This window comes from Acinonyx jubatus, chromosome C1, assembly GCF_027475565.1.
Source record: "Acinonyx jubatus isolate Ajub_Pintada_27869175 chromosome C1, VMU_Ajub_asm_v1.0, whole genome shotgun sequence".
Classification (NCBI taxonomy): Eukaryota; Metazoa; Chordata; class Mammalia; order Carnivora; family Felidae; genus Acinonyx; species Acinonyx jubatus.
Window position 1 is genome coordinate 3,836,492 of NC_069381.1, and position 19,666 is coordinate 3,856,157.

Here is a 19,666-nt window from a genome sequence, read left to right on the forward strand (position 1 = left end):
GCGCACAGGGCCCCTGTACGTCCTCCCCTCCAGCCCTGCACCCCCGCCAAGCAGCGGGCCAGGGTGCGGCCAGCAGGCAGTGCGGGGTCACCTCTGACCTTCCTGGCAGAATGTTCACACAGGACAGGCCCCAGCCCCATGCGAAGCAGATGCTGTGGACCTCACGAGGGCCCACACTTTTGTCTTGATCTCATTATGGTGGACGTCGCCTTTATTTTTTTTATGTCATTGATCAGGGTTTTACAAACTACAAGGACCCACTCCAGCCCACCACCTGCTTCTGTAAATAAAGTTTTATTAGAACACAGCCACCCCCGTCCAGTCACACACTATCTCTGCTGGCTTTCGCACAGCCTTGCTGCCGAGACCACCTGGCCCACAAAGCCTAAAATATTGACGCCCTGGCCCTTACCCGCCCAATCTTGGCAGGTCTCCCGCCCTAGATGTTTTTCATCATATGCCTAAGCATCCTAGGCAAGCATCCTGTCCACCTAAAGACAACCATTGGTGACAGGGTTCGGTTTGGGGCTGTGTCTGTGCTGATGTTGACTGGAGCTTTAGACGTGTTGCTGGGGGCGAACAAAGAAAAGAAGATTCTGCAATAATTAGGTTTCTCTTGCGTCAGGAACATCTTTGGGGCAGGGATATTTGAGCCACACAACTAGACTCAGACCCCCGCCCCCCGGCACGCCCCTGTGAAGGGAGAGCATATGTGCCACCACCTATGGACAGCTACAGGTGTCCCACTGGCCCCCGAGGGCCAGGCGGAGTCCCCACGCCCACCTGCTGGCCTCCCTCCCTGCTCTGTTCCCCAGGCATCGGAGAAGGAGCAGGTAGAACCCTGCTGGGCAGGGCCGGGAGGGACCTCGCTCTTGGGGCGTCCCTTTCCCTGCAACGTTGTCTGGACTGTCCCTCTGGCTTCCATGAGTCATCGTGGAGCCCTTTCAAACCTCGAGCTGGGCCTGTGGCCCTGCGTCCACCCATTCTGGGGCCTTCTGGGGAGGGGATCCTTTCAACAGACCACAGAGCCAAGTCCTGAATTCAATCAGGTGTTTTGACTTGGCCTGTCCTGAATGCTTGGGAAATCTGCACGGCATGTTCCCTGGGGAGGCGTCCCCCAGGAAAGAAATGCAGGGAGCTTTTCAACCGTGAAGGCTCACATTGCTGCGAAGGCTCCGGGGGACCCCTCACACATGGCGTGACAGGTGGGGAGTGTAGGCGGGGTGGCGGTGGCATTACTGAGCACGTGCCAACAATAACTCGCCCCGTGGGGACGCGTGGCCCCCCGCGTCAACAAGGGCTCCCCCTGATGTTGCTCGCCTCTTCGTGGTGAGGTTTTGGATGAGGATGAGCAGAACCCTAGAGGTCACACCGCCCCCGAAACGGGTCTGCCTTCTGGATAGGGGTTCTTAGCGTGGATTAGCATGTCCAATCCCCAGAGGGGAGGTTGTGATCTCATGAGACGAAAACCCCCAGCCGACTCCCAGGGTTGGCTTGAAAGACACCAAACCCCCCACCATGCCCCCAAATGCGAGAGACAAATAACAGAGTCCAAGAGCATGCTTGTGGCTCAGCGCTGAGCACCATGCAGAGAGAGGTAAAGACCCAGACCTGGGTCCAGAAGCAAGTGTGGGCACAGGGCGGAGAGGGGTGTGGGACGGGGAGGCTCATGTGAAGCAGGCGGGTGGTGGGGGGTTCGTTTCTCCAGGAGGGAGGCCAGGCTGTCTAATGAGGCGTGGTGACGAGCAGTGTCGTCCTGGGTCAGGGCTCTGCAAACCTCTTGTACGAAGGACTAGAGAGCACATGTTTCTGGTGTGCAGGTAATGCGGTCGCTGTCGAAACCCCCCCGGCCCTGCCATGTAGCATGAACACAGTCGTGAACAATATGTGACTAAGTGCTGTGGTCTGAATGTGACACACACCCCCGCCACCCCCCCCCCCCACTCCAAATTCACATGTGCTGACCCCCAGTGCAATAGTGTTTGGAGGCGGGGCCTTTGGGAGGTGATTACGATTTGACGAGGTCGTGAGCCCGGGGCCCTCTGATGGGATTGGTGCCCTCGTAAGAAGATGATGAGACCCCAGCAGGCTCGCTGTCTGCCATTTGAGGACACAGCCCGACTGTGAACTAGGACTCGGGCCCTCACCAGACACTGAGTCTGCCGGCACCTTGATCTTGGACTTCCAGCTTCCAGAACCGTGCGAAGCCCATGTCTGTTGCCGAAGCTCCCCCAGTCTGTGGCATTTTGTTATGACAGCCAGAGCAGAACAGCACAACAAATGAGCATGGCCCTGTGCCAATAAAACTTTATTTATGGATGCTGAAACTTGACGTTTATGTAATTTTCATTCCCATGGAACAGTCTTCTTTTGTTTTTCTTCCAACCACTTAAAAGCCACTCTTCGCTCGCAGGCCACGCAAACACAGGTGATAGGCTGGATTGGGCCCCCGGGCCCTTGCCAAACCCTGTCCCAGAGCAAGGAAGGAGACCCCCTCCCTCCCTGACTGCTGACCAAGGCCTGAGATACTGTTCCTGGCTCCGGGTGCCTTGTCGTTTTCCAGAGGATCTCCGCCAACAGCACACTGGAGGATGTGACCTCAGTGTTGATGTTCCAGAAAGAGGCCGTACCCAGGGGTGGCCAATTATGTGCCCAGGCTCTGAAGTCAGCCCCTCAAGCGTCAAATCTCTGCCCCTGCACTTAGCGGCCAGCTGACCCGGGCCCAGTGTCCTCCACAGCATGACGGAGTCTCCCAGCCACCTTTACGGTTCTGTAAGGGTTCCGTGTGACAGAGAAGCAATGCACATCGCGTGCCGTTGGCCCAAATGAAATTTAAGTCGGAAACCTCGGGGGGAAACATTGAAAGACGCGGCAGGGGAGCGGCGCGGGATGTGTGAGGATGTCTGCGAGACGGACAGGAGCGCCGTGAGACGTAGAGACAGGATTTGCCTCTGGGGAGCAGAAGTGGGCCTAGCGGGCGTAGTTACAAGGACAGGGATTTCAAATCAACATAAAAAGGACCTTTTTCATCATTTCGGTTGTCCTGGGGGGGAATCATCTGTCCCCAGGGGACTCATCTGGGTGATTTTCGAGATCTGCCTGCGAGGGAATCTTGCAGAGGGAAGCGGTGTCTCCAGCGCCCTGGACCTGGGCCTCTGCCCCTCACCCTGGGGGAGTCTAGCACGTGCGAGACCAGTTCTCTGGCTACATACGCCCGGGGAACACGCCCCCTCCCCGCCGCACCCCCCACCGGGTCTCAGCCGGAGGAACACGAGTTACATCAAGGCAGTACTTGCTTCTTAAATTGTGGAAATATCCAGAACCGCTGTGAGGTTCCCCACCTAGCAGGAAGATGTTTGGGGGTGGTCTCAAGACCAGTCTGGGACACGATCTTGTTCTCTGGCCAAGTCGTGGGGGACAGCAGTAGACTCTGCTCGCTGCATGTCGCCCCACTTGGGCCTTTGTAGTGCCACCTCCTGGCCCCTGAACCTCCCTGAGACACCCCTGCCCGGCCCCAAACTCCCAGCGTCACTCCTTCTGCTCAAAATGGAGGTAGAACGTGGTCAGCAGCCTCCTCCATGAGGACGAATGTACCGGAAGACTCCCTTTCCATCAGGAAAGCGAAACTTTCCTGGAAGCCCCACCCACCAGGACTCTGCCGTAGACCGCGTCCCAGGCCACAGTAGCTGGGACATAATTCAGGAGTGGCGACTGGGCCAGCAACCCTACCGCCATGTTTACTGATCCAGCCTGAACGTGGGGCTCAGACTCATCGGTGCCAGAGAGGAGCCCCTCCTGTGGGGTGTCTCCAACGTTGCTGCCCCGCATTTGCGCACTCGCCAGCCCTCCTGGTCTAAGGTAACTGTTTACAAAGAGTCGGTGGATGCAGTAGCCACGTAGGGGCCGGGGATGATGCTGGGGTGTGAGGGCTGCAGATGGTCATGTGAAATGTTCGACTTTTGCCTGCTTCCTGGAGGTCTGTGATAGCACTGAATTAAGCCTGCCTTCTCCGGGCACAGGGTCACGGGGCCGGCGGGCGCTGGCGGGGTCCCGAGTCAGGCCCGAGGGGGCGCTTCAGACCAGCAAGAGGAAAGAGCCCCGGTCCAGAGTCACACCCTCCTGGTTCCCCTCCCAGCTCTGCCACTGACGACTGAGTGCCCTGGGATACGATTTCGTATAGTGAGCCTTGGCTTTCTCATCTATAAAGCGCTCCGGCCTGTGGGGGCTACAGGGCGGGGGGGAGAGTCTGGGGTGCGGCCCAGAGGGGCTCCCCTCCCCCACTGCCTCATGGTCTCTCTCTTCCATTGTCCCATTTGCTCTCCTCTCTTCTGCCTCCTGTTCACCTCCCATCACTTGGGACATCTGAGCGCCCCAAACCGTTCACTTCTCTTACCTCTTTTCCCCGTCACCCCGTCCGTGTCTTAACCCTGCTGGGGACACGTAGCACCCGCCACCCCTGATCTGAGGCACAGGGGCTGAGCTGGCCGACTCCCTGTGCCCACCCCTGGGGGAAGGGGAGCCCACTCTACTCCCCGGAACCGTGGGGAAGGGGACGGCCAGGGCTGCGGTGGCACAGCACAGGGGCAGAGGCCCCTGGCCGGCACAGGGACAGAGGGGATGCTCCGTCCGGATCCTCCCTTGGCCTCGCTCTCCCCCAGCTGAGGGGCCTCCCCAGGAAGGAAGGGTAGAGCAGGGAGAGGCTATGAGGAAAAATAGTCCCCTCCACCTGTCCTCCCCCCGGGGCTGCCCCACCTGCACACAGTTTGCTTGCACCTGCTGTGCCCTGGCACCGTGTTGGGACCACTGGGATGGGAAATGGGTGAGGCAGAGCCGTGCAGAGCTCAGAGCACAGCTTGGGAGCTGGGTCTGAATCCCAGCCATGGGCCTGACCTTTGACCCTCAGTGTCATCATCTGTAGAATGAGGAGGGCAGCAGTACCCTCTGAGGGCTGTGGGGATGACCAGATAAGGGGAAACAGGTGAAACTCGTGCAGCCCAGCCCTGGTACCAAGCTAGCACCGAGAAGCGGAAGTCTGTGACATCACCAGGACCAGCCGGGAGCTGCATGTGTGTCCCTCTCCCCCTCCGGGAAAGGGGCCCACTGCTTGCCTGCCAGGGTCCGCTCCTGTTCTGGAGGGAGGGGACACGCCCAGTGTCCTTCCCCTTCTCATCCCCTGCCCCCTCCCCCGGAGAGGCGGCTGTGCTGCCAGCCAGGAAGGTTGGGGTGTCCGCCCGGGAGCGGAGGCCCCACCCCAGCGCCTCGGGGGCCCCTGGCTCGCCAGGAACCCTCCCACATGAGCTGCCACCCACTTCCTGGTTGGCCCTGTGGTCCCGTGCCTTCCACCTCATACGCACGAAAATGGTCTTGTCTCAGGAACAGGTACCTGGGGTGTTTCAGGGATCCTGTTTGCCGAATGGGGTTTGTGCTCGAGGGAGGTGGGCACCCCAGCTCCCTGAGCGGGGCTTAGCGCTCCCCTGACATCCAGGGTTAATCGGGCCGGCCACTGCCCTGGGGCCCCGTGCCCGCACGGGGCTGGCTGCAGCCGGGAGAGCAGTCCCTGCTGGACCCAGGCACAGCCCGTGTGGCCATCTGTCACAGCAGAGCAGCTACAGGCGTCCTGCCTGCACGGGGACACCGCAGGCCCCCACAACCCGGCGACAACAGCCAGGGCAGGCGGGTGGGGCCGAGCAGGCTGGCACCCAGCAGAGGTGTCTGACTGGGACACGGGACACAGTTCTGCCTGGCGTCTGCTTTCATCCCTGGGGCAACAAGACAGGAGCTGCCTGGAGATCAGAAGCGCTGTGGGGCCACCTCTGTCCTGCCCTTGGGGGAGAGGGAGCGCCAGCTGCCAGGCGCTCCCACAAGCTCCTGGAGGGATCCCTGCCCATCTGCTTCTCCCGAACCCCTCTCCGGGGAGTTCCCGTCTCTGAGAGGAAAGTAGTTTCACAGGCAGAAGAAGTGAGGGTCCCTGCCTTAGAAAGAAATGAGCGGGTCCCCACCCCTCGTGTCTCCCGCAGAGCTGAGCACAGGGCCAACAGCAGGGTAGTGGGGGGGGGGGGAGGATAGGGGGGACCCTGAAGCCACTCCCCACCTGGCGGCTCTGTCTTGGGGAGGCAGCCCATGGCCCCCATGCAGGAGAGGAGGGCAGGGGTGGTCAGGGAGTTCCCTGCTGCCCAAGGGGCTTCCTCCCTGCCCAGAAAAGCCAAGTGCCTCTGGGACGGTGTTCCCTCCCTCCCCCACCGGCTTCTCTTCTCCACTTCTGTGCCAGGGTGTGGTCACAGTAGGAGGGTGAGGTGGGGGTGGCCAGAAGGAGGCAGCAGGAGGGGCCTGCCAGCTTCCCGAGGTGGGGCAGGAGGGCCACCAAGCTTTGCTGAATGAATGACAGAGGGGATGCCGTGGTTACAGGGTTCCGGAGCACGGAGCACGCGGGGGCTCGCGTCCTACTTCTTGCCCTGACTAGCTGCAGCTCTGAGGCCCCCTCTGCCCTGGCTCCAGGTGAGGGCCCGTCCCACTTGTGGTTGGCGCGACCTGGATGGACGGGGTGGTGCTCCTCGGCGCCAGGGGTGGTCCAAGCTTCCACTTACTCTCAGGGAGGGCGGGGGGCAGTTCCCAAGACTGGGGGTCTTTGGCCCCTGACCCTGGCGGACCCCTGTCAGTCGCTGTGCATCCCCTGGGTGTGACTGGGGGCCACAGCAGGGCTCCTGCTTCAGTCGGGAGGCGCTCAGCCTGCAGGTGCATGACGGGTGGTGTGGATCTGGGTGGGCTGCATGAGGGCAGAGGCATTTCAGTGTCGCTCTGGGAAAGTTGAAAGTTTGGGGCCATGATGGGTTTTTTTTGTTTGTTTGGTTGGTTTTTTTTTGCATCGTGGCACTAATGAGATATGAATGGGGCCTCTCCCTGCAAGAGTGTAGCCGGAGCCCCATGCTGGGGTGGCCTGTGTGTCATCAGGGGACAGGCACCCGAGTGTTGCTTTGAAAACAGTTTCTAGCCTGTCGTCTTTTTAAGAAATTCTCACTGGGACTCTGCAGCTTGGTCCCTCTGTGTCTGCTGCTGTCCGAACACGTGACATCCACGGTGCTTCTGTCAGGTGGGCTGATGGCCATGCCGCTCCTGGCTCAGGAGCTTGGAGGACAGACAGAGGTTTCTCTGTGGCAAAGAGCAGGGGGTCCTGGCCGGGGCCCCCTGCCCCCAGTAGTGTTTTCACCATTCTCCCTGCCCCCCATCCAAGGCTGAGCATGGCCTGGGGGTACTGCTTGGAAATGGGGTTGTGGATCCCCGGACCGCCTCCCCACCGGGCCCCTGGGCCATCCTTCCAGCCCCTGGGCCCCTCTGCTCACGCCCAAGATGCCCCACAGGCAGAGCCGATCCCCCGAGTGCGCTCGGACTGGCAGTGCCTCCGCGGATGGACTCACTGTTGCCCGCCACCCCTGCTCACGGGGAGGAGTGGGCTTGCGTCTCGCGGCACCCCGCTTGTGGGAGAGAGAGGAAGGGTGTGTTACGCAAGCAGCCTTCCGGATCTGGTGGTTTTGAGCAGTTACACCTCTTCCTGTCTCTTTGTGGGGTACACACTGGCTGCCGTGGCTGCTGCAGCTTTGGACCCATAAAAGGCGGTGGTTTCACGCCATGTCATAGTCACAGTGGTTCTTTGGGGCTTTGGCAGGAAGGATTTCCAGGGACGGGGTAGCAACACGCAAAGTAAGGTGAGCTCGACAGACAGGAGCTTGAGTCCCAGCCCCGAGCCCCGAGGCTTCTGGGAAGAGCCCCCCGACGTCCACCACCCCCAACAGCACGAACCTCTCCTGTCTTCTCCCCCTCAGGCAGTGTTCACGAGCGCCCAGCGTGTGCCTGGTGCTGCTCTGGGCACTCAGACCCACCGGGGAACAAAAGAGACAGAGCTCCCTGCCCTGGCGGAGCCAACGTCCAGGGGTCTCACAGGAGATGGGGAAGGAGTAAACATGGGGAATCATCCATTGTTGGTGTCTCGGTAATGACCCGCGCCAGACCTCCGGGTCCTCGCCCCCGCCCCCTTATTAGGGCTGGCCTTTGCAGCCAAGAGAACAAAAGTCCTGAGCCCCTGGCATAAAAGACATCGAAGCTTCTCTCTCTCCACCCCTCCCTCTGGAGGAAGCCAGCCTTCTCGGCATGAGAGACCCAGTGGTGGGAAGGGGGCCCCTGCTCACCCCTGTGTGTGAAACATCTAGCGTCTCCAGCCCCAGCCCAGCGGACACCCTCACCGCAACCTCAGGAGAGACCCTGGGCCAGAGCTACCCGGCCGGGACAACCCCCAATCCCTGACTTTCCAAAGCCACGTGAGAATTCTTTGTTGTTTCCAGCCCTAACCCGGGTCACATGGCAATAGGTGAACTCATGCAGTGTTAGAATTCTTTTTGTTTTTAAGTTTATTTTTGAGAGAGAGACAGAGACAGAGACAGAGTGCGAGCAGGGGAGGGGCAGAGAGAGAGGGAGACACAGACTCCGAAGCAGGCTCCAGGCTCCAAGCTGTCGGCACAGAGCCCGACGTGGGGTTCGAACCCACAAACCGCGAGATCATGACCTGAGCCGAGGTTGGATGTTTAATTCACTGAGCCACCCAGGGGCCCCCAGTGTTGTAATTCTTAAATCCTCCACTAGGTGGGGACAAGCCTTCGGGAAGCTTGGAGCTTCCAGGATGATCAGGAATTGGGATGCAGCCACAGACGGCCCAAGAAACACAGGTCCCACTATGACGCTGAATCATCTCTGCATGTGGCTGGCCACATCCACAAGGGGTTCGTCTTTTTCTGGGGAAAAGATGAGCAGCCCCCACGGGCAAAGCAGAGAGGCGGCAAGGGAAAAGCAGATGTGGTAGCAAATCCGAGGACCGTAAGAAGATGAGACCACCACCTGGGAGGAGGTGGCGGCACATCTGTGCCCCGTGGTGCACACCTCCTTGAGGAAGGAGGTATGATCAGGGGCTCCCAGGTCCTGGACCGGCACCTTCTGTCCACCAGGGCCAGGCACAGGTGGATCCCAGCCCGCGGCCCTCCCAGCGCACCCCCACCCGTTGGTACGTCAGATCCTCCTCAACTCCCATTATCCCATTTCACAGATGGAGAAACTGACATTTAGGAAGGTTGAAAGAGCTGCCCCAGGTCAGACAGCAGATCTGAGCCCAACCAGACCTTGCCTCCCTCCCTGACACCTGGAATGGTCTCCTCGGGTCACCCACAAGGCGGGATTGTGTCATCAGACCAGCCCTGGAGGAGGATAGAAGCGTGTGTGGTGGCTCTGGTGAGGCTTCGAGTCAGGAACTGTGACCCAGGGCTCAGGAGCTTGTGCTAAATGACGTTTCCCACTGCCCGGTTTTCTTGCGCTCCAGAATCTACGGTGGTGAGACGAGCGGAGGCTTTTTCCGCCAACTGGAGGTCCCTCCCGTGACTCATGAGTCATAACTTCATGTAACGAGGATGGGCCTGAAGGCCGAAGCCAGTAGAACATACTCCCAGGAGGGCTGAAATCACAGCTCCATTCACCTTCCGTGCGACAGTCCTGGGGGACCAGGGGGTGCGTTCATCCGTGGCGATGGTGGAGGCAAGTCTGCCGAGGCTCAGGCTGACTCGGCCTCACTGCTCACCATTAGCCAAAGTATGTGCGGCCGTGTGTGCGTGCACATGTGACTGGGCGCGAGCCCTGCGTGCGAGTGAGAGAGCGAGGGAGGGAGAGGAGGAGCAGAGAGAGGACAGAGAGCAGGTGTACAAACCAGACAAAATACAGACAATCGGAATAGAACGGAGGGCATATGGGCGTTCCTTGCTGTGCTGATTCTTTACAACCTCAATGATGTTTGAAAGTTTGCAGAATAGTAAGCTGAGGAGAAGAAAGGCAGTGCCCATAGATGGAGCCCTGGGCTTTGGGGGGGCCTGCCGTCGTTGTCAGCCCCCCTCCCATACTGTCTGAGAGCTGGGACTTACCCATTTTCTTCCCTCCTGAGCTCAAAGTGTTTTCACTCCTTCCCTCTGCTTCCGTGAGAAAGTACAGGCAGGGCTTTGTGAGTGTTTCATGCCTCAGTTTCTCCGAGAATGAGTCAGGCGGCTTGCTCAAGGTCACATCCAGAACAAGTGGATGGAAGTGCAGGGGACGGAGGGGCCCAGACTGCGGACCTCCAGGCTGCACCCTGGGCCAGGTAGGCTCTCAAATGGCTTCTGAAGCCTTTCTCCCAGGCTCCCTTCCTCCGTGATCCCTGGGATCGGCAGCCTCCCGCTAGCACACTGGCCCCTCGGGATGGCCGCGGGACAGACGCGGTCTCTCCTACCTGGACTGTGGCAGCTGCAAACGAGGAGGAGGGCTCTGGGCAGGCCAGCCGAATGCAAGGCAGGGGGCAGGGGAAAACCTCACTGGTCCCCCTCCCTCCCCAGGAGGTGGCAAAGGCACCAGCCCCCCAGGAGGAATGAGGCCTGTTGTTCTCGTGAAGTGGGCACGAGGGCGTGGCCAGTGCCTGGCTTCAGGTCGGGGAGCTGGCTGCTGGCTCCAAGGGGAGCCTGACCTTCAGAGTCCAGGCCAGGTGGAGAGGAGTGTGACAGGCGGCCTACTCAGGGGCACCTCCCTGAGTGCAGCCCATATTGTCCCTGTCCCTGTAGCTGCCCTGAGTACCACACCTGGGACCGACAGAGCATTGCACCCTCCAGAGAAGACTGCCCTTGTCCCTCATGCGGCCAGGGTCCCCCGGCCCACCCAGCACAGCGGGCAGTCTGTTTGCCCTTAATGCAGACGCCTGGCCCCTTCCCCTCTGCTTTCCCTGAATGAGCCTTCAGCAGGCTGAGTCAGACTCATTCATTCATTCATTCATTCATTCATTCATTCATTCAACAAATATTTGAGTGTTTCCCGGGCACAGGTGTGAACACAGCAGACAGATTCATGGAGCTGGTGTCTTAAGGGGAGGGAGACACAGCCCACAACTGGGACACTAGGTGAAGTAGAAGGTATGTTGGAAGGTGACAGTGCTAAGGAGAAAAATGACCAGGAGAGGATTAGAGGAACACGGGGAGATGGGGTTTGCAATTTAAGACAAGGCGTCCAAAGAAGACTCAGCAAAAAAGTGACCTTTGTACAAAGAGGCAGAGGTCGGAGAGGGGGCTTTGGGTGGTTCATGGGGGGTCAGAGAGCTTCCGGCAGAAGGAAGCCCGAAGGTTGGAGTGTCAGTGGGTTCATGAAACACCGAGGCCACTGGTGAACTTCAGGCCTTCCCTCTCGACAGAATGGGCAGCCACTGGAAGGTTTTGAGCAAAGTAATGGCATCTGATTGATGTTCTAGTAGGATCGCTCTGGCTCCTGTAAAGTAGACCATGAGAGGGGCGCCTGGGTGGCGCAGTCAGTTAAGCGTCCGACTTCAGCCAGGTCACGATCTCGCGGTCCGTGAGTTCGAGCCCCGCGTCAGGCTCTGGGCTGATGGCTCAGAGCCTGGAGCCTGTTTCCGATTCTGTGTCTCCTTCTTTCTCTGCCCCTCCCCCGTTCATGCTCTGTCTCTCGCTGTCCCAAAAATAAATAAACGTTGAAAAAAAAAATTTTTTTTTTTTTAAATAAAGTAGACCATGAGGCATAAAGGTGGAAGCTGAGACCCATCAGGAGGCTGTTGTGAGGACTGTAAGAGGGAAGGTGGTGGCCTGGACCGGAGAGGAGGTGGTAGGGGCCACTGGGGCAAGCATGGGATTCTGGATGTTTCTGAAGATGCCTGTATAATGGGGGAGCCGGGGTAGCGGCGGCCAGGGGCTCCACGTGGGACAAGTGAATCTGAGACGCTTGCTCCGCACCCTATAGAGATGCCCAAAGGGCAGTTGAATAGATGAGTCTGGGGTCCGGGGGGGAAGCTGGGACCTGGAGGTACAGTCACACGGGTTCCGGTGTAAGCACACGATTCAGAGCCAGGAGACAGGTGGAAATACGAGGCGCTTCTTGTGATGCAAAAGAAAAGAGATTTCACGGTCGCAGAGGTGAACGGGGCAGCCAAGGAGACTGAGAAGCAGCAACGGGGAGACAGGAAGAAAGCGTGCGTCCCAGGAGCTGGAGGGTGGGGGCAGCCCCGCCATCACCCCCAAGCCATGGGCACCATCAGACTTAGCAACAGGAACGTGACCTTGGCAAGAGTAGCTTCCTCAGAGTGGCGGAGGCAGAAGGAAGAATTACGGACCAGAAAGGACAGCTCTTTTGAGGAGTCTTCCCGTGAATGGAAGAAGGGAAGCAGGACGGTTGGTGGAGAAGGAAGGGGATCCAAGAAGCTGTGCTTTTTGTTGTTTAAGATGAGAGAAGTAATGAACGACTGCGTGAGGAGGGCAGTGCTCCATAGAGGACAAAGAATCCGCGTTGGGAGTCGAGATGCTCTTGAGTGGGGGCGGGAACGGGGTGTGTGCTCAAGCGGGCGCCGTGGCCGTGGCCGTGGCCGTGGCCGTGGCCAGGCGTCCAGGTGGCAATAGGAGGGGAAACAGAAGGTTCTAAGTCATATGGCAGAGGACGCGTTGGGGACTTCAGGGGAGAGGCGCGCCAGCGTCATGCTGGAGGCGGGGGTGGGGCCTACAGCGGGGTCAGCAACCTGCTGTGTAAAGGGGCAGGTGGTAAATATTTTAGGCTTTGGAGGCCAGACAGTATGTTGTGGTGGCCCGGTGTCACAGTGTAGCACAGACACAGGTGCGGCTCGTGAGCTGACGGGCACGGAGGTGTTCCGATAACACCTTACAGAGACAGGCGGCAGGCTGCATCTGGTCTGTTGTTGCTAATTTGCCACTTCCTGGTCCGGGACCCAGGCTGTGGGCCAGCAGTCCTCAAAGCGTGGTCTCTGGGCCAGGAGCACGAGCATCACCCGGGGGACTAGTTAGAAATGCAGATTCCTGGGTGCACCCCATATCTGTGGAATCTGAGACTCTTGGTCCCCACAACCATCTCCAATTCAGACAGAGCTTGTGATTCTGGAATCCTGGGAGTTAAGTACCACTGAGTGCCCAGGCAGGGGGTTGAGACACCACCGCTTAGCAACTGGACCCAGGGAAAGCCAGACAGGAGAGAGTGGGGTGTGGGCTGGGTCACATCCCCCAGTGAAGGGCATAGGCATCCCGCCTGCTATGGGCTGCCTGGCCCCATCCCCTTCCACAAGACCCTGTGAGGACATGCTGCGTCCCCCACCCCTGTGGCCATCCCTCCTCCCCGGTGACCTCTGGACCACCGTGTTTGGACGCAATGCCTGGCACTCTGGGGACCCCCAGTTCTGTGGCTGTGGTTTTCTGTCCACGGACAGGGCTCCGTGTTGTACAGGCAGCCACCGGCACCTGCGCACAGTAGGGCCTCGACAGACATTCTGTGCACCGGTAAATGACTTAAGGTTAACGACTTTCATGAGAAGGTTGGCTTTCGTGCCCTGAGCCACCTGGCAGAGCAAACCCCAGGAGCACCTGATGGGCACAGAGGGGAGCCTGCCTCTGAGGCCTCCCACCCCCAAAGCTGCAGGACTCCATTCCCCTGGAGCTGTGTAACTGACCTCTTTCTGCGGGAGAGGCACCGTGCCTCTTTCTTGCATAGATTTGGGTAGGGGCAGTCAGGCTGGTCCGTCTGGTGACAGTGACCCTGATGGACCCCAGAGTAAAAGAATAGGTCACCAGGAGGCCCTCAGGGTCTGCCCGGAGCCATCCACCAGGTGTGGATGGACAGGGCCAAGCAGACAAGGGGCCTGGGGCCTGGGGAGAGGTGAGCCTGGGTCACAGCATCGCAGGTCATGAGGAATCAGCTGATAAGCCTGAAGACTGGATTCGGCATCAGCCAAGGATCTACTGCATTTCTTTTAAGGATTTAAGTGCATTTTTTTTTTCATTTTGTCATTTCTTTCTGAATGAGATTTCTTAAGAATGAAACTTTGCAAGGGGCGGGGGCACCTTCATGGCTCAGTCAGTTAAGCATCCAACTCTTGATCTCGGCTCAGGTCTTGATCTCATGGTTCGTGAGTTTGGGCCCCACACTGGGCTCAGCTCTGGGCGCGGAGCCTACTTAAAAGAAAGGAAAAGGGGCGCCTGGGTGGCTCGGTCGGTTAAGCGTCTGACTTCGGCTCAGGTCACGATCTCACGGTCCGTGAGTTCGAGCCCCGCGTCGGGCTCTGTGCTGACCACTCAGAGCCTGGAGCCTGTTTCGGATTCTGTGTCTCCCTCTCTCTCTGCCCCTCCCCTGTTCATGCTCTGTCTCTCTCTGTCTCAAAAATAAATAAACGTTAAAAAAAAAAATTTTTTTTAAAAGAAAGGAAAAGAAGAAAACTTTGGGGACCTTCGCTGTCTGCATCATTTCTGTCATTTCCGTGAGGCTATCTCTGTAGTGAGATAACCTCTGATTTGCATTTTCTCTCCCCATTTTTCCAGCATGTTCACACACATGCGCATGCCCCTCACTCAGAGGAGAGCTGAGTGATGAGTGAGACCTAACCTGCACTACGTACGAGCCCTCTGCCGGGGTTGGAACGTGTCCAGAGAAAGCCTGCTTCCTGCTGGCAGGAGGGTCACGTCCCGGCAGAAGGAAGAGTGATGGGCATTCACTGAGAGGCCCCTCTGGGAGCAGGCGGGGCTGCATTTGGAGCCCAGACTATCCTTTTAAAGCCCATCCGCGTGGTGATTTTGGATCAGAGGACCATCACTCTTTTGGAAACCCTGTATGACATCCCTGCTGAGTACCAAGCCCTGTTTGAGGCACAGAGGATGTAACAGTGAACAAAACCAGCAAACTTTCTGTGCTGGTGGGGCTCGCACTCCAGAGAGAGTTAAGACCTCATAACTCAGGGACAGACTATCAAGAAGGTCCCTGGTGCTGACTACACAGGACAGCAGGCAGGGTGCTGGGAGAGAACCCCTGAGCATGATAGTCAGGGGCGGGCTCCCAGAGGAGACCCATGCTGAGAAGGTCGGTCATAAGGGTATTTCAGGCAAAAGGAGCTGTAAGTGCAAAGGCCCTGTGGTAGGTGTGCCCTTGGCCTGTCAGAGAAGAGAAGAAAGGGGTGCATGACCTAATCTCCTTTTAAAGTAGAAATGGAAGGAGGGAGAGCAGTCAGGAGGTCCAGGTGACATGTTGGTGGCTCAGCCTGCGGGTAGCAGGGGGAAGAGTGAATGGACAGACATGTCTGTTGCATTCATTATGTGTTGCTACATAAAAATACTGCTGGAAGCGTAGGGCCTGAAAACTCAGTTTCTGTGAGTCAGGAGTCCGGCAGAGCACAGCTTACCAGGGTCCTCTGCTTCAGGGCCTCACAAGCCTGCAGCCAAGGTGTTTGGCCAGGGCCGGGGTCTCATTTGAAGGCTCGACTGGGGAAGGATACTCTTCCAAGCTCACGCAGTTCGAAGGATTCACTTCTCTGTGGGTGGTTGGACTGAGGGCCTCAGTTCCCGGCCTCACGGGCCTCTCCAGCACGGCAGCCCGCGTCGTCACAGCCAGCAAGGGAGAGAGTCTGCGAGCAAGACAGAAGGCACGACCTGTATCACCTGATGATGGAAGTGACATCCTGTGACCTGTGCCATGTCCTCTAGGGTGGGAGCAGGTCACTAGGTCCGGCGCACACCCACGGGGAGGGCGTGAGTCTCTGGAGCCGGGGTTATCCGACTGGCTGCCTTCCTGGAAGCTGCCCCGGGACACCTGGGAATCTGCAGGCTCAGGGATGAGCCTGGGTGGTGGTGGTGCCACTTCCTGGGACAGGGGAGACAGCCCAGAGTTCTAAGTCCACAGATTTCCCCTGGCACCACCGGGAAAGGGCTCCCGGACCCTCAGGAAGGCAGATGGGGAGGCGGAAGGGAGAACTACCGAACCCAACCACCCACCTTGTCTGAGCCCCCATGGGCTGGTCTGTCCATCTGGTGTGGGGGGTACAGGTGCCCGACATACAGGGCCTTCAGTATCACAGAGCCTTCTGGGCAAACCAGACTGCCTTTTTGAACCGCCTCCCCTCTACTCTGCTTTTCCTCCAGAATCTTCCGTCCGTGAAGAAGAGGGCAGGTCAGCACAAGTGAGGCCGGCTCCATGTATCCGGAATCGACAACGGGCTCCCCAGCACGGCTCTCTCTGCGGCAGACGGGCTCCCCCGGCATGATCTACAGGTGATTCCCCCGCCCCCCGACCCCAGCCACCTGGGCCACTCTCGGGGTCAGTCCTGCGTCTGGTTGGGGGGGGTCCCTGAGGCCAGCCCCACCCCTTGGCCCAGAGGGAAAGATCGAGGGAGGCCCACAGGACTCTGAGGTGCATGTAGGCAAGCTCTTTCTCCAAGGAAAGGAATGGAAACTTTTAAAACCAAAGTGGGACAGAAAAGCCCGCGATTTTCCCAGAGAGGTGAAGCCAGGATTAGACTTGGCCCTGACTCCCCTGAAATCTTGGAGGTGGCAGGCCCGGAAGCGAGTGGGGGACCCTCCCCAGCTCCTGTTTCTTTCTTACACATCACAGGCCGTGCAGCCCCCTTTGAGGGGGGCTCAGAGCCTTGCACCAGGAGGGTGGAGGCATCCAGCTGCTCACCAGGCACCCTTACCTCTCTAATGTGGGGGCCGCCTCCCAAACCCAGCTCTGGGTCTTTCCGTTTGGAAAGTAGCCCAGGCTGAACCACAGGGAGGGCACGCCAAGGCGTTGGGTGAAGGCTGCTGTCCCGGGCACAGAGCACAGAACCCAGATGGCAGTGGTTGTCCTGAAAGATTGGGGCCCGGGCGGGACACCAGGGGGGCCCATCGGTCCTGATGGATTGGGCCTTTGTCAAAAATTGTTAGGGCCTGATCCAGAGCAAGTATCTGTAGAGCCCACAGGGAAAGGGGGCGACTCGCCTTCATCCAAGTCCTAAAAAGAACCGCATGGTCACATGCAGACGCGCCAGCACGTGGGGTGGCCGGCAGCTTCTCGGCTTGAGGGTTTTGTACTGTCGTTCTAAAGCAGGTTTCGTTAAAACCCAGACCGTCACCCAGAGGTTTACCTCTCGTCTTCGCTTCCCCGCCCGCCCCGTGTGGGGAAGGAGCCTGGGCGCCCGAGGACCCCGCGTCCGCCCAGGCGGGGCCTCCGCCTCCCTGTGCCACTAGGTGGCGCTGCCACCGAGCACTTGGTACGCGGGCGCGCGTCCTCCCGACCCACAGCCCGGAGCTGAGCGGGGAGGGGCCGGGCCGCGGGGCCGTCGCTGGTGTGTCCCGCGGGGCCGTCGCCTGCACCTCCCTGTGGCTGATGCCAATTGTGGACTCTCTCTCTCTCTTTCTCTCCTTTCGCTCTGTCCTCCATCGCTGTCCGCAGTACTCGGTATGGGAGCCCCAAAAGACAGCTCCAGTTTTACAGGTAACGAGCCCTCCGTTTTCCCTAAGACCCGCACGCTGAAGGCAGGGGAGCGGGTGGGAGGGCCACGCCCCGTGCAGGTCGGGTGTGCCGGTGACCTCTCCAGTAAGACACGGGCTCCGGTGGCCACCCACACGGCACCGTGGAAGGCTCTGATGAGCAGCGTGAAGCCGCTTCCGTGTGTGAGCTGATCTCTAGAGTTTGCTTGCGTTTGAGCAAACGGACTTGTGATACCTGCTTAGCCCTCGCCAGATCCACCTTAAAATCTCACTTGTGGGGCGGCGGATGTGGCTGTCTCCTGTTGTCTCTCGTGGGTTTGTGCTTCTTGGGTGATTAGAGCCAAAGAGACGGGGCGAACCCAACTGTTCTCCCCTTTTCTTTGGATGTGAGCTGACTTGTAATCCGAGGCCGATACCGCCTCAGGGGCGTGTGGCTCTGGCGCGACCCGGGTCAGGGGAGGACCTGCTGGTGTTTGTCTGGTACGCGTCCCCGTTGCTGAATCAGCACAGCGTGTTCTTGGGTCAGAGGCTGTGCCCCAGAGGGACAGGGCGTCCAGGTGCGTCCAAGGCAGGTCAGCCAGCAGAGTCCTCCCGGGCGAGTCCCTTCGGCAGCCTGTAGCTCACCTGTGCAGTGGGGAGGGGAGCCACCAAGGTGGGTGCTCCTCGGGAAGGCTATAACTCCAGAAATTTACTTTGATTGACATTTCGGGAGCCCCGGGTCAGCCCCGCCAGCCTCAGGACCACGTGGCTCTTGGGGGCAGGACCCTGGTGCACAGTGTTTGTCCTGGCATTCGGGCCTGCGAGGTCTGTGTCCAGGAGCAGCTCCCCAGGGTCGCACACACCCACCAGCGCGGAGCCAGGGGGCGGTCGCCGCCGACACCCCCCGGAGGACGCGGGGACCTGGATTCCCACAGCCCCCCCGCACCTCTGAGCGTGACAGAGGGTCTGGGTCCTCGGGCTGATTTCACCACTACTCCGGTGCCTCTCGTGGGGTCTCACTCCTTACAGAGAACCCTAAAATGGTGACTGGAATTGTTGCTCGATGAGATTTTGCCTGAAATAGTTAGATCTGAACCTGGGCTTGCAGATGCTTTTTTCGGATGACACTTTTGCCATCACGTACTTATGACGGCATGGTGTATCAGGGCGAGTGCAAGACATTTCGTCCCGGAAGGACTTGACCACTGGGACCAAACGGGCCTTCGAGCTGCATCCTCTGAGACCCCGGAGGAGAGGCGTGACAGGGTGGGTGGCGGGGCCGTGGCACAGACCGCCGCCTAAGGGGCCCCGCCGCGGGACGGGACGAGTAGATTGCCAGGTATCACAGAGCTAAAGTGAAGGAGGGTCCCACTCCCCTTGCTGGCCCTCGGGGCCCCACAGATCCAACCTGTTGTCCACTCCCTGGGGAGCCTTCTGGTTGACTCCCCCACCCATGCCCAAGAGGCTGTCTTACCCTGAGGCGAGCCCTGATGGAGGGTTGCACCCCAGATCCGCCGACCTCTGTCCCTGATGCCCACAGGCTCTGACCGTCCTGCCCTTTGCAGCTCCAGTGTGGTTGCTTCTCACAGACACCGAGGTATCTCCTGTGGGGTCTCCAACTATGACCTCTAAAGAGGCTGCATCTGTGTTTAATGTACTGGGTGCCACTCGCAGTGGGGCATCCTTGTCACCTGGGCCCTGACACAGCTACCAGAGGGTTAAGTCCATCGGCAGCATCCTGCCGACTGACCACCCCTCCCCGAACGGGGCACAGGTGTTCAAGGTGTGCGCCCTGCCTTGGGGCGGCTCACGGACTAGTAAGGGAGGTGAGACCCTGTATCTGTCAGCTCTCCCAGAGAGTGCCTCGTAACAAACAGGCCCCAAACTCAGCACCTTACAAGGAGAAGCGTGTATTTCTTGTTTATGTGTCTGTGTCAGTTCATGTGGGCTCGGCTGGGTTTGGTCTGAGCCGCAGGTGGGGCCCAGGTGTTCATCCTCCCATTGTTTTTAACCAGAGGCTATTCCCGGCAAAAGTGCGAGAGGAAGAGCAGGATCATGTAATGTCTTCGAAGGCCCACGGTTGGAACCGGCACACTGCTCGTTCTTTTGGCCAAAGCAAAGCTCATGACCACGCCAGATGTCCGAGGGCAGGAAGATATTCTCCCGCCCTCCCACCCCAGGAGAACTACAGTCATGTGACGCAGAGGCGGGTAGAGGACCCGGCATCATAATGCAGTCTACCCCAGAACCCAAATAACTAAAATATCTAGAAGGCAGAACGTGTCGTGGGGGAAGTCTAAACAGCTGTTGGCGTTCCGAGGAAGGCCAGGCGTGGGCACAGCCCACTGAGAGTCGGGGAAATCTTCATGGAGGAGACAGCGTGACGGCTTTGAGCGGGG

The 19,666-nt window shown here is 59.1% G+C and overlaps 1 protein-coding gene across 8 annotated transcripts in view; it reads left to right on the forward strand.

Moving 5' to 3' along the window:
* KCNAB2 (potassium voltage-gated channel subfamily A regulatory beta subunit 2) overlaps window positions 1–19,666 on the forward strand; it is an 86,194-nt gene that overhangs the window by 18,334 nt on the left and 48,194 nt on the right. For 2 of the 8 annotated variants that reach the window (XM_027060613.2, XM_027060617.2), the window contains exons 2-3: window positions 15,960–16,088; window positions 17,251–17,292. In XM_027060613.2, coding sequence (XP_026916414.1) covers window positions 16,012–16,088; window positions 17,251–17,292 — 119 coding nt within the window. In that variant the 5' untranslated portion in view covers window positions 15,960–16,011. Of the gene's footprint in view, window positions 1–3,644; window positions 3,859–5,281; window positions 5,380–6,405; window positions 6,496–7,545; window positions 7,701–15,959; window positions 16,089–17,250; window positions 17,293–19,666 lie in introns of those variants that run through there. The other 6 variants (XM_027060616.2, XM_027060618.2, XM_027060615.2 and 3 more) reach the window with 5 other exon arrangements.